At 42.4% G+C, this 12,539-nt stretch overlaps 1 protein-coding gene across 6 annotated transcripts in view; it reads right to left on the minus strand.

Moving 5' to 3' along the window:
* Nucleotides 1–12,539, minus strand: part of PRR5L (proline rich 5 like) — an 85,345-nt gene that overhangs the window by 31,613 nt on the left and 41,193 nt on the right. For all 6 annotated transcript variants that reach the window (XM_084851117.1, XM_084851136.1, XM_084851128.1 and 3 more), the window contains 2 exons: nt 6,331–6,388; nt 1,620–1,711 (listed from right to left, as the gene is read on the minus strand). In XM_084851117.1, the coding sequence (XP_084707243.1) occupies nt 1,620–1,711; nt 6,331–6,388 (150 nt within the window). The remainder of the gene's footprint in view (nt 1–1,619; nt 1,712–6,330; nt 6,389–12,539) is intronic.

Below are 12,539 nucleotides of genomic sequence, written 5' to 3' on the forward strand. Positions count from 1 at the left end.
GCCAAGGGCAGATACAAAGGCAAAGAGAAAGTATGAAACCTTCTTAAGAATTACATTCCACAGGAAATCAGTAACTGCCAGTAACTTCTCCTGCCCAGACAAGGTTATTTCCTTGGTTCACAAGTTAGGTTGTTTAACTCCTTGGGAAGGTTATTATCTTTTAGTTCCATATCGTGCCAAGCAGAATTAATGGGAAGAGATATTGGAAAATGTCTGCCTTCTTATTTCAAACTATCAGGAAGAATATAGTTATTTTAAAATGCTCATGTAGAAGTTACTCAATAGTTAGAATTGTTAGCTCTGGCCAGCAAAGAATACTTAAGGTTGTTGGTCCTTTACTGAAGCCAACTGAGTCAGAGACCAACACAGATTTATTTATTATTCCTCTTCTCCTGGCAGTTCTAAAATCAAAAAGGTGGAACTGTTAAGTGTTGCAAAATACACCTAGTACAATTGTCAGTACTGTCATAGAATGCTGGAAGTTGTAGGACTTTTTTCTGTCTAAACATGCGTAGGATTGCGCCCTAAAAGTAGAAAAAAACTTTTCTGTGGACTTCTGTCAAAAAGTCCACAAAACTTTGCTGATCTCCTCTGCTTATTGAAAGTTTCTACACTTTAGCGAGCAATGCCCATGTGTTTTTAAATTTGTTTTCACCAACAATGAGAAGTAAAACTTGATTAGAAGAATGCAGTACAAGATCCAGGAACTGTGCACCACCACTTTCAACAATGCAAAACCCCACAAGATTCTAGATTCCATACGCCTGCCCCCCCGCACAAACCCCGCCACTCCCATTACCTAAACATCTTATTCCTAGCCTAGAGCACCACATTGCCCATATTTGAGCATAAGGGAACTTGTAAGGGAGAATAAGCGGGATAAACACATCCCACCCACCTGAATAGTCTCAAGATGGTTGCAGCAAAAACAGAATAACAAATTATTATAATATAGAGTCACATCATCAGGTCCACAAAGTGTTGTTCTCAGTTGACAGGTATATTATACATAGATACAGATAATGATTGGGGCGGGGGGGTTATTACAAGGTGAAGCCAGAACATCCAGCAATGCAAGAGGATAGAGGTGTGTGTACCAAATACCACAAGTTCCACTCAAAACAGTAAAGTATCCCTATTCTGTCTACATCTATGTACATATGGATGCTTGTGTGTAAGTGAGTATATTTTATTTCAAATGTATACTCTCCAATTAATAATGTTCTTTGAGCTGTTAACAATAAAAATATAACTGCCAACTGGGAATAATAGATCTGACAAAGCTAACAAAGTGAACTCTGTTTCACAAAAGCTTGTGCGCATATATATATATATATATATATATATATGCGCATGTCTTTAAGGTGCCAACAAACTTTTCTGTTTAAATTCTTGTAAGCATACAAAGTTTTTATCCAATCAGAATTGACAACAGAGCCTCTCGCCTGCACTATGCATATTTGCTGGACAAAGAAGTTTAGCAGCTCATCTGGTGAAATGTGTGGTTTTAAAGTTTAAGGCTTAAGCCCAGGGTATCTCAACAGCTTTAGAGAAGCAAGTTGTGGTAAGCTTTAACTGTATTCTCCTCCCTGCTAAGCTTATATTTTAACTAAACTTACCTGAACAGGATAAAATATAGCCTGGAGTGTGGGAAGAGTTTCTGTGAAGAAGTGATCCCAGATTTCCGATAATACATGGATGCGATTCTCTCCTAAAGCAAAGATGGCGCGGGGGGAGAAGAGCGAGAGAGAGAAGAGCCATCTTTTAGGAAACAGGTCACTGTTAATGAGGTAGCCATCCTCAAGACAAAACTATTATCTATTGAAGCCACCCAAATATTGTCTAATTTTGTATAAACGCAGACAAGACTTGGCATCTATAGCTACATTTATATTTGCACTCCTTCAAAAGATAAATGCATAAAGTGCTAGCTTCTGCCCAGAAATAACCAGTGCCCCATCCTGCCTCAGGCTAAGGTCAGATGGAAACTATGAAACATGATTTAGCCTTTTGATAAGAAGCAAAGAAGGATTGTACATCTCCTCAGCAGTACACCCTACTGTCAAGAGTCATGCGGAATCTCATGAACCATTAACTAAAAATACAAGCCCGCTCTGGAAGTGAGGGAAAGAAACAATAGTATTGATTCAGAATCAGCCAGAGTTTAGAAATTTGAGAAACTAACCTTGGTCTCATTGTTGAATTCAGGGCAAGTATATCCAGGGGCTTCCCTAAGTCTTAACCCATACCAGACAAGGAGTTCAGACATTGTACTGTCTGGCTGACACAAATAAACACTCATGAGACAGGCTACGCTTGTGAAGCATATACCATCAGAGGAGGAATTCACAGAAGTTGCCGCTGGGAGTACTGAAAAGTAGAAATCCCTTTGCACAGGAGCTGCTGTGACCACCCATGAGTACCTGCTCCCATCACATTGCTTAAGTGAGTAGACTCTAGACTTAACAGTACTACTAACAGTAAAGCCCTATGCAAGCATTCAGCCTGGTCACATGAGGGCTAAAGGTAGAGCGGCAATGTGGGCACATGCACAAGTCCCCCCCCCACATCCCCACTCGCTCAGTCCCCAACCTTCCCGCATCAAGGAGGAAGGTCTGAAGGGTGATTCTACTAACTTTATCAGGGTTCCCGAGCATGAGGAAGTGTCAATGCCTGACTTTAGGCCCATGAGTAAAGATTCTGGTAAAGATTCTGAGGCCAGAGAACCCATGAGACTCTCGCACCGCAACTCTAGCATTCCTGTAGGCACTCCTTACACCCCTGAAGAGGCCACACCAGGCAACAGTGGTCCTTGAAGCATCTATTGATGGGGCTCTTGATGAATCTACCATGCTCATAGAGTCGGAGGAGGAGAAAGAGCAACCACCCAGGCCTAGAGAGCATTGGGACCAAAAGGTGCAGACAGCTGCCTGTCAGCAAAGCACACACTTGAGGGCCCAAAGAAACTTCTCAGGAGTAAGAGGGATCCTCAGAAGTAGGGCTCCTCAAGAGTAGGAAGCATGGCAGACTGGGTTAACTGTTTGCAGCTGGCTCTGGGCAACACTCTGAAGAGCAGACTACATAAGCCTTCAGTGCCAATCTTTCCTCTGTGCTTCTCATGCTTTTGACTCCCAGCTTTACATTGATCCTGAGCCCAAGCTATCTTCATCCAAGTAAGGTCACAGCTGACATATCACTGGAGCTGATAAAAGGCTCTTTGACATCCATAGGACAGGTCCATCCAGCACCCCAACCTACCTCACGGAGTTGCTGATAAAGCTAGAGTTCTACTCTAAGCTCTGTGAGGGAAGAGAAGGAAAGAATGTTCAAAACTCCAGCACTCTGATCCGGTTGATCTCTACTTCTGTTTTCCACCAACCAAAGCACCTGACTGGTTTGCCCAGGACGGAGACAAGTTTGAGTTAACAGGTGGATTTTATATTTTCAAAGATGGGGGACCTACAACTGCCTGCTACTTTCTTCTTCCCTGGTGGTCCTAGGGGGGCACTGAAACCTGACACCATCACATCATCTGGTGGAGCCCAACTGGAATGTCTGCAAACCATCCTCCTCCATATCATCTTAAGACTCTGACCATGCAGACATCCGGACTACCATATCCAGTCAGCCTTTTTCTTCTCCTATCGCACCTCCCCACCACCCAGCCAATCTGCTTTTTATAACATCTTGCCTGATGAAGAGATCTGTTGAAAGATTGCAAACTTTTTGTCAAGCTTGTGTTGGCTGAATAAAGGTATTGAACTATAAAGATCTTTTCTTATGGACAACACAGCTGCCTTTGGGGTTTTTTGTTATGTTTTTTGTACGTATATTATTTGCTAGAGCAGGAACTGTGTTAATGTGCCTTGTAAGTAGGGATGTCTGTTGCGGGGAAATCTGGCCCTTTTAGGGTCCAACAGATCCCTGCAACACCCGTGCCTCGGCTTGCATTTGTGAGCCGAGCCATGGGTTAGTTCCCCAAACCTGGGAACTTTATTGGGCTTTTTAAAAATGTGTGCAAATCATGATTTGCACAAAATTGCAGCCATAAATAGCGCAATTTGCATAAAATGCTGACCAGATATAGTCGAATTGGTACACATTTGACCATTTGCACAAACTGCGCTATTTACAGCCATGATTTTGAACACATGCTGGCCAGCAGTTGAGTGAGGCAGAGTCCAGGGGGCCAAACCTGTGAAAAATCACTGAGCTCCACCACCCAAATGGAATTCTCTGACATCCCTACTTGCAAGTCCTATCTTCAAATTGGTGTTGATGCACTATCTACGCTTCATCTTGTTTTCAGTGGAGTTTGCACTTCAATGAGCATCCCTGTCTATATTCTGGTACATCAAGTTGCACAAAGGCTATTTTTAAGCATGACTGAAGTTGGATTGGGGCTCAGAGGGATAAGTTTGGGGACTTCCCTTCCAAAAAATTATGTAACCATCAGCATGGTACATTTCCTGTAACAAATAAACAAAGGGAATCTGTGTGTCACAGGAAGATCAAACCTGATACAGTCTCATTAATCAAGTAGCTCTCATCTTATCCAGGGGTATTGTTGACTCCTTCGGTCCCCTGCTTTACAAAGAATGTCTCAGTTCACAAGCAAACCAAAAGGGCATCTTTATGGTCTTTGCTGTAACCATGGAACAGAAGAATCACTAATTTCTGTCCAAAACAAAGTTTCAGCAGCCACAAACCAGCACCATTTGAATTTCCACATAAAGCTGAATGATTCAGAAGCTCACTGCCAAGAAGCTGCCAAACTGAGTTTTTATTTCCAGTCTGGAACCACCAGTTTCCAGCTGCTAGGTGTTTTTCTTGAGGCCAGAGGGCCAGACAGACATGCTTGCCCGGGCCTAAGAGAGCTAGGACACATTTTCCAAAGGACTGTGTCTTGCATCGCAGTCCTCCAACTGGTTATTGTAGATCTGGATGCTGCAAGATTACAACCCGATCCTGTTCACTGTAGTTGGCTGGCTTCCAAATAACTATACTCAAAATTGCAGCCTTAGTAACCTACGTCCCACTGATTTTCAACACAATTTTATTGCTTTCAAAACTAAATGTAGATTGTGAAACTCTCCCATGGAGGAAGCCTGCATTTTCCAGGTCTGAACTAGCTGGGATTACATTTAGCAGGACTTTAATAATAATGACTTTGTCAAGCCCTAGAGCTATTGCATCACACCAGATCTACCTGTTAATGACTACCTAAGAGTAGATGAAGTCCACTTTTATTTTTTAAAAACTGTGCAAAAGGAACCACAGCATATAGCTACAACCTGTTGTCTGTGGAGCTCCTTTCCTCCTTGTGTTTTTGCAGGTTGGGGCACCAATTAACAGGAAACATCCATGATGACAGCATGCCAATAATTGCAACTTATCCGGTCATCTATAACAAGTCAGAATTGCTTCTGATTTTGCCAGCTAGAAGAAGATAGATCCTCTTTTCCCCATTCTGGGCCATCCATGAGTAATATAGATACATGCAGGCAGGCAGGCAACTCAAAATGTTTGTGGGCTAGTAATATTTCTTGAGCTATTTGCATGTCTGTCTGGGATAAAGCCACATCCCATGACCACTGGAAATCTGCCCAGATCTTTCTGGAGTTGACTTTCAAATGCTGCCCATATGTTTCTATTCAAGCTTTTCATTATAACCAAAAAGCTGAGAATCATAGGATACCAAGTTATGCATCCGAAGTCTTGATTTGGCCAGAAGGTTAAGTACAGACATATATGTATATTAGCTGGTCAACCTTCTCCACCACCAAGTTCTAGTTAATGGTGGATGAACAGAGATGACATTTGCTAAATGGTAAATTACCATGATGTACATAACCACCTGGTAAGCTCGTTCTCTTACATGTACTGTGAGTGGCAAGAAAAACCTTACATTTTCCCTGATTTCTATTCAGAAATCCCAGGAAACAATGGAGTCATGTACATCATCAAGTGCAGCCATCCACATAGGTTATATGCAAGTTACCACTGGATTGTTTGAATTATACTTTGCTCTAAATCACATCTACTTTGTGCTATAATCAAGAGTCAGTTCTGTTGCTTGTACATAACAGATCCTTAGGATACAATCCTATGCATGTTTAGAAAGAGAAAAGTCCTACAACTCCAAGCTCCCCAGCCAGCTGGGAGCTGCAGGACTTTTTTTCTATCTCTACATATTGGCCCTTAGCTATATGACTCAGTTATGCTGTTTTTCTCCACAATTCCATCTCAGCGACCCAAGCCTCAGAAGATGACTCTCCGGGCTTTCTGGGAGTCCATAGCCCTCCTCCAAAGCAGCGTCGCTCTACTTGCCTTCAGAAAGCTTAACCTTCTCCTCTACGAACAGCAAGCCTTTCACAAGGAGCTGGTTCTGCCAAAGAGAAAAAAAAGAGAAAAATACTGGCTTTCTCCCCAAAACTCAAAACACACACTTGATGATTTCAGTTTTTTAAGAACTCTTTGTGATGGATTTACTCAGCCAGTTAAATAAGCAATATCTCATGTTCCAGTTCATTTTTCGTCGGGCAGTATGGGATTTATATTTCACAGCGCACACACGCAATGCAAGTTTCATATAGCCAAGCTGTAAGATCTGAGCTGCTAGCTGGTCTCCTTGAGTGGTGGATTCAAAACCTTTCTTCCTTAATTGACCGACAAATGAAGTACAAATTATTTTCTGTAAGCTTAGGTTTCACACACAGTCTAGGCACATAGCTTATATAGTAGTGCACACACCCACTGCATGGAGAATGTTCAGTGTGGATCATGGGCCTAGACCCACTTTCCCCAACCTCGTGGCCTATGCCCAGGATGCTTGACCACTGGCCATGCTGGCTGGGGCTGGTGGTTGTAATCCACCCAAAAAACATCTGTTATGTTTAGAAATATAATAAATAAAAGGGAAGTTGAAGTCCAAGACATTTGGAGGGCAGCAGGGTGGGGAAGGCCATGCGGGACCTGATGGAATCCATCCATAAGAACATCAGAAGAGCCATGCTGGATCAGAATAGTCCATTCATCTAGTCCAGCATTCTGTTCACACCAACCAGCTGCCTGTGGAAAACCCACAAGTAGGACGTCAGTGCAACAGCACCCTCCCACTCACATTCCCCAGCAACGGGTATATAGAGGCATATTCTGCCTCCGATACTGAAGGTAGTACATAGCCATCTGGACTACTAGCCACTGATAGCCTTATCTTTCATGATTTTTCCAATCTCGCTTTTAAGCCATCCAGTATGAAAAGGGGCCAGCTGAATCACGTTAGTAATGTCTACTGCTTTGTATTTATGCTGAGTGTTTGCTGCTCAAACAGGGTAATGGCTTTACTCCTTTGCCCAGACTGCTCAAACATGCGTGAGTACCCGCACACACACATACACCATCAGTTCAAGACTAACCATAATTAATTGGAACAGATGGATGGGTGTTCTGTTCATAAGCAAGCTTACAGAGGGGAAGTGGACAAGTCAGATTTGCCGGATATCATTCAGCAGTGTTTCTTTTTTTATAATCAAGGAAGAACAGTCTCAACTGACTACCTAAATGACTACTTCCCTGTATATTCATATTCATAAACCAAAGGACAGGAATGAAGCCAGCAAGAAGAAGAAAAGTCACACAAATATTCTAAATGTTGAACATCGATGGGAAATAAGTTATTTCCATTTTGAGAAATGCATCAGTTTGCTTGCGGTGCCTTCTTTCTAAAGATCTCTATTTATTCTGAAGGACTAGAAAGCCAACCTAATTAAAGGAGAGGAAGAATTTGGGATTAAAGTGAGAAATTACCAGAGACAGTCTCCACTTAAAATAATTCAGGGTATGTTTTTCTTGATACATCTATGTTTGTGTCTCCTCTTAATGGCAGAGTATTTCTGAGAATTAGTTAAGAAAATTAGCAATTACTTAAGATACCAAAAATATTTGGGAAAATTTAAACAAGTTAGAACTACGGTCATCTTATTTTTTCACAATGCCATTCCCATGTGCCCACAGTTTCGTGGTTTGATACTATACTATTCTTCCCCCAAAAGGATGTAGGAACTCAGCGTAATGATACTGTTAGACTAAGAAGCTTAAATTAGGTGGGGGTAAAGCAACAATCAAAGCAAAAATGCAGTGGGAGAAGAACAAAAATGGCCTCAGCTGCCAAAGATACAATGTAAAACAGTAGATAACACCTGAAGCTAGGCTGGGATGGGAAAGGACAAAGCAGCTATGCTATCTCCAGACCATAGAAAAACAAGATTGTGAGGGAACCATGCCCACCATCCTAGTCACACCAGTCACACTAATTTACTAAAGTTTCCATCTCTGCAGGGCTTCATTTCCCCCTACCCACCCACAGCAGCCAACTACCTAGATGAAAAACGTCTGTGCCCATTTGAAAGCACACATCCCGCTCTGCACTCAGAATGGTAGAAAATGTGTTGCCACTCCTCAACCTACATCTCCAAAGAAAATCCAGAGCAGTTATGTAATTATGTTTCTCTGAAGATGGAGAAAGCTATCTTTGGGTAACGAGAGTGACTGTTTCTAGGAGCTTCTAAACCTGCATTAGTGATGTGTAAATCAGCAAAACTCGAGCTTGCTGAAGTTCTCCGAATTGCATCTTTAAGGTTGTTCCAACTTGAGTCCGTATCAGATTGAGAGCTTTGTGTTTTTTTCTTTTTGCATGAAAATCCATGCATATTTTTCCAAATGTACACATCAGTTGTGCACATTTTTGAAATGTACATTCTTTTCCCATTGATTGAAGCACAGTTGTGTGCATTTTTCAACAGCGTTTTTTCATGCACATTTTTCAAATGCATGCATGCTGTCAAATGCATTTTTGGGATCCACAACTCACACTGCAAGCTTGGAAATGTAGGCACTTCAACCACAAATTCCGTCTGAGTCTGTGTTTGACCTGGAAGGTGTGAACTGAGTAAATCCTGATCAAAAATGAACCAAGATGAATTTCTCATACATCCCTAACCTGCATGCACAGAATCAGGCCAGTAATTGTTACAGCCAATGAAGGCAAACTTCCAGAAGACAATCCTGCAAATTTCCAGTCAGCAAGAAAGCAAAGAGGTGCAGAAGTGGCACCTTCCAGTCATTTGAACTAGAAGAATGAGAGGAAAGTGATGAGCCTTCTTCAGTTTGACAAATGCCAGTAACTAATTTGCCACAATACTTGGATTAGAGGGGTGGAAACACTATGGGCTATGGGCTGATCTTGTTTCATCTCACTAACATTAGCAAATGAAGGTTGGGCAATTCCACATCTGAAACATTTTATATGTGGTCAACACATAGAACCTCTGACTCTGCCCATAATTCTGCAAGCCTCCCTTCGTTTAGGTTTGTAATGTGCAGAGAAAATTTGAGTTGTCATGTGGTGAGTGAGTGGATGCACCCAATCAAATTCCCGCAAGGAGCGGTTTTGAACATGATTCCATTTCTAGTAACCATTATGCAAGCGTCTTGAACATCTGTGTTTATAGGCTTTACTGACCAAGAGTCAGGGGCACTCTGCACATAACAGAGCACAGTGGTACAAGGAGACATTCCCATTTACTTTAATGAAGGAGGGTTTTTTTTATCATAAATGAGTTAACATTTGTTTAAAAGAGTAAGAACATTGCATTGGTTTAATGCAGTCTGAAGTTTAGTGCTACTGGCTTCCCAGAAAAAAATCAAATAACCAGAAATTGACAGGAAGCTCTAGAAACTAATAGTTGCTCTACTAATGATAGCACAAGATTATTTATGATACATATCACTAGCTGGAAAAGCCCTTTAGACTTAGATTTGTGAGTGGGTATCCTTTTCATTAACTCTTCTCACGAAATGGCATTGCAAAGATACAAGAGTATCTTTCCGGACAGGGAATATTCCTCTCTGCAGTAGTGAGTAGTTCCAAGTATTCTGGTGAGTAATATAGCAACTAATTGGATGCTCAAGGGTTACACAAATGATAATGCGGCTTCTACATTTTCCTCCCTCTTCTCCTTTTAAATGTTCCACTTTCCTCATTCCTACGAGGTAAGATCATTTCTTAAGAACACACACTTTCCATGGTGTGTTGGCTGATTGTTTTCAGTTGAGAGTTATAACCGCTACAGATCAATTGATCACATAGAGCATAGCTTAGCCTTTCTGTAAACCCAATTCCTCACAATAATCTTCATCTAGGAATAGATGAAATTTTCATTGCAGAATACAATCTATAATTAAAAAGAAAAGATTACTAGAGAAGTTCATTTTCCTGAGATGAAAAGTGGGCAAGCCCCAGCTCTCAAGTCATATTATCACCACTTAGTCAGTGGCATGTTTATTGATGAATAATTGAGATTATATATATATAGCGTGAAATGCCATTCTCAAGCACTCCCACCAACTCTAGAAGTCTAGTCTGGAAGATAGTTCAGAGATCCTTGCATGCAGCATCCTGCAGAATGCAAGGGCCTGTTGATTTGGAACATCAATCCACCACTGGTATTAAAAGAGGAATTCAGCTGGACAGCTGGAACTGCCCCCTAAAATATTGTACAAAGAGGTCCCTTTTCAGATGAACATAGAATGAAGGGGCATTGATACAATGTTCATTAATCACCTAATTCTCCATAGTTCCTCTTTCAATTGCTTTTTCCTAACCCCACACATTTTGGGCAGCATCCTATATTGCCACTGTGCCTCTGCTAGTTCTGTTGCACTAGTGCAATGGCCAACCAATGCAAAAGAACTAGAGGTTCCTAAAATGAATGCAGAAATGACCAGTAACACTCATTTCCAGAACTGGGCAGGTCAGTGGAGTTCCCTTTTGTGAACTCCACGAAGCATTCTGGAAATGAGTGTTGCTGCTTGTTTCCATTTTTTCCAGGAACTGCTAGTTCCTGTTGAGCTAGCATGGGGGGCCTTTTTGTCTGGAGGTTTGCAGGACCCAAGATCTACAACTCAAGTCAGATGCAAGGACAATCCATAGTTTGCCATTATGAACACAAACCAGGATTCTCAAACCACGGGATCCTGGTTTGCCACTGAACTAGACAGAAAGCTTCTACTCTGCCCTCCTTATGCACAGAGGATGGCAGAAGAGAATACACAATCCTCAGGCTTGTGCTGGCTCATGCTTATAACCACAAAGTATGGTATGCTATTATATCTGAGCCAAGTCATATTCCTATGACTCTACAATTCTTTCACATATTTGGTGTTCCACGCTATTTCAGTGAACTTGGATGCTTCCCAATCCCCAGGTCACCTCTTTTTCTAGGATCCATTTTGACAGCAAAATTGTTGTGCAAGTACCTTCTTCCTTTGTGGAAAAAACACACAAGGGAGCAATCCTATGGCCGCTAGTCAGCGGCTAGGCGGCCATAGGATATGTGGTTTTCTGGGAACCGACCTCAGAGCCTGTGCTCCAAGGTCGGTTCCCAGAGAACCGACCTTCCCCCACTTTCACGCTGCCTTGCAGGCAGCATGGAATGGCCTCACACTCCATATGCGGAAGAGGAGTGCACAGCGGCCAAAACGGGGTGTTCCAGGGGGCGTTCCTGGGCGGGGAAGGTGGAAATGCCAGTACGACACATCCTATGTGTCATCCAGCAGCCTCCTCCCCCGCGCCGCCTTCCCGCGGCTAGACAGCCGAAATCAGCTGTCTTGCCACCACTGCAGGGCAGGAGAAGCACAGTGGGAACAATCGGAGTTTGGGCCGCCTCCGAGTTCAGAGGCGGCCGCCTATCCCCATAGGATTGCACCCTACAGGTAGGAGGAAAAGTGATTCAGAGATGAATTTATCTGGTTTATCTGGAGAGCTAAATGGGCTTAAATGCCAACCACACAAAAGACTGTTATAGATCAACACTGGATCAATGCCCCATCTCCTACCCTGACAAGTGGGAGTTCCTAATGATCTCTCTGTGCATTATCCACATTAGCATGGAACGATAATCCAGGAATTTGCAGTATCTTGGCTTACCATGAATGAGCTGTGCACTGGTGGATACAGCCCATTCACTCCCACTTGGCTTGTCCCGCTAGCACAACTGGCTAAACAACCCTGGAATGGTTTAACATGCTGTCTGTACCAGGGGTCCTCACGTTGCTCCCTTTACAAGCTAAACCAGAGTTTGTTCTTAGTTTACAAATCTTGGCTTGTAAAGGGAGCAACAAGCCACAATCTCCAGTTTGAACATGCTAAAGCAGCCACTCCTGATTTGTTTAGTGAATAGCACAGTGAACCAAGTGGGAATGAAGAGTCTGCATGTAACAGCACAGAACTTGTTCACAGTTAGACAGCATTCTCCAGAATCCTGGCTTTATCCCTCTGTGCGAACACAACCATTCTTTTGGGTGCTTTTCAAGATATTGAGGGAAGTTTGAGGTAACTTGCGTATTTAATCAAGCTACTAGTCACTGTTCAAAGGAAATACTTTTTATTATTCTCTTTTATCTCCTCACACATAAACACATCAGAACCAAACAGCCAAAAGAAGTGTCCTTAACTCACAGTCACGTCAATTAAAATT

Source organism: Heloderma suspectum, chromosome 1, assembly GCF_057233095.1.
Source record: "Heloderma suspectum isolate Gila_16-S chromosome 1, 16-S_ref, whole genome shotgun sequence".
Lineage (NCBI taxonomy): Eukaryota > Metazoa > Chordata > Lepidosauria > Squamata > Helodermatidae > Heloderma > Heloderma suspectum.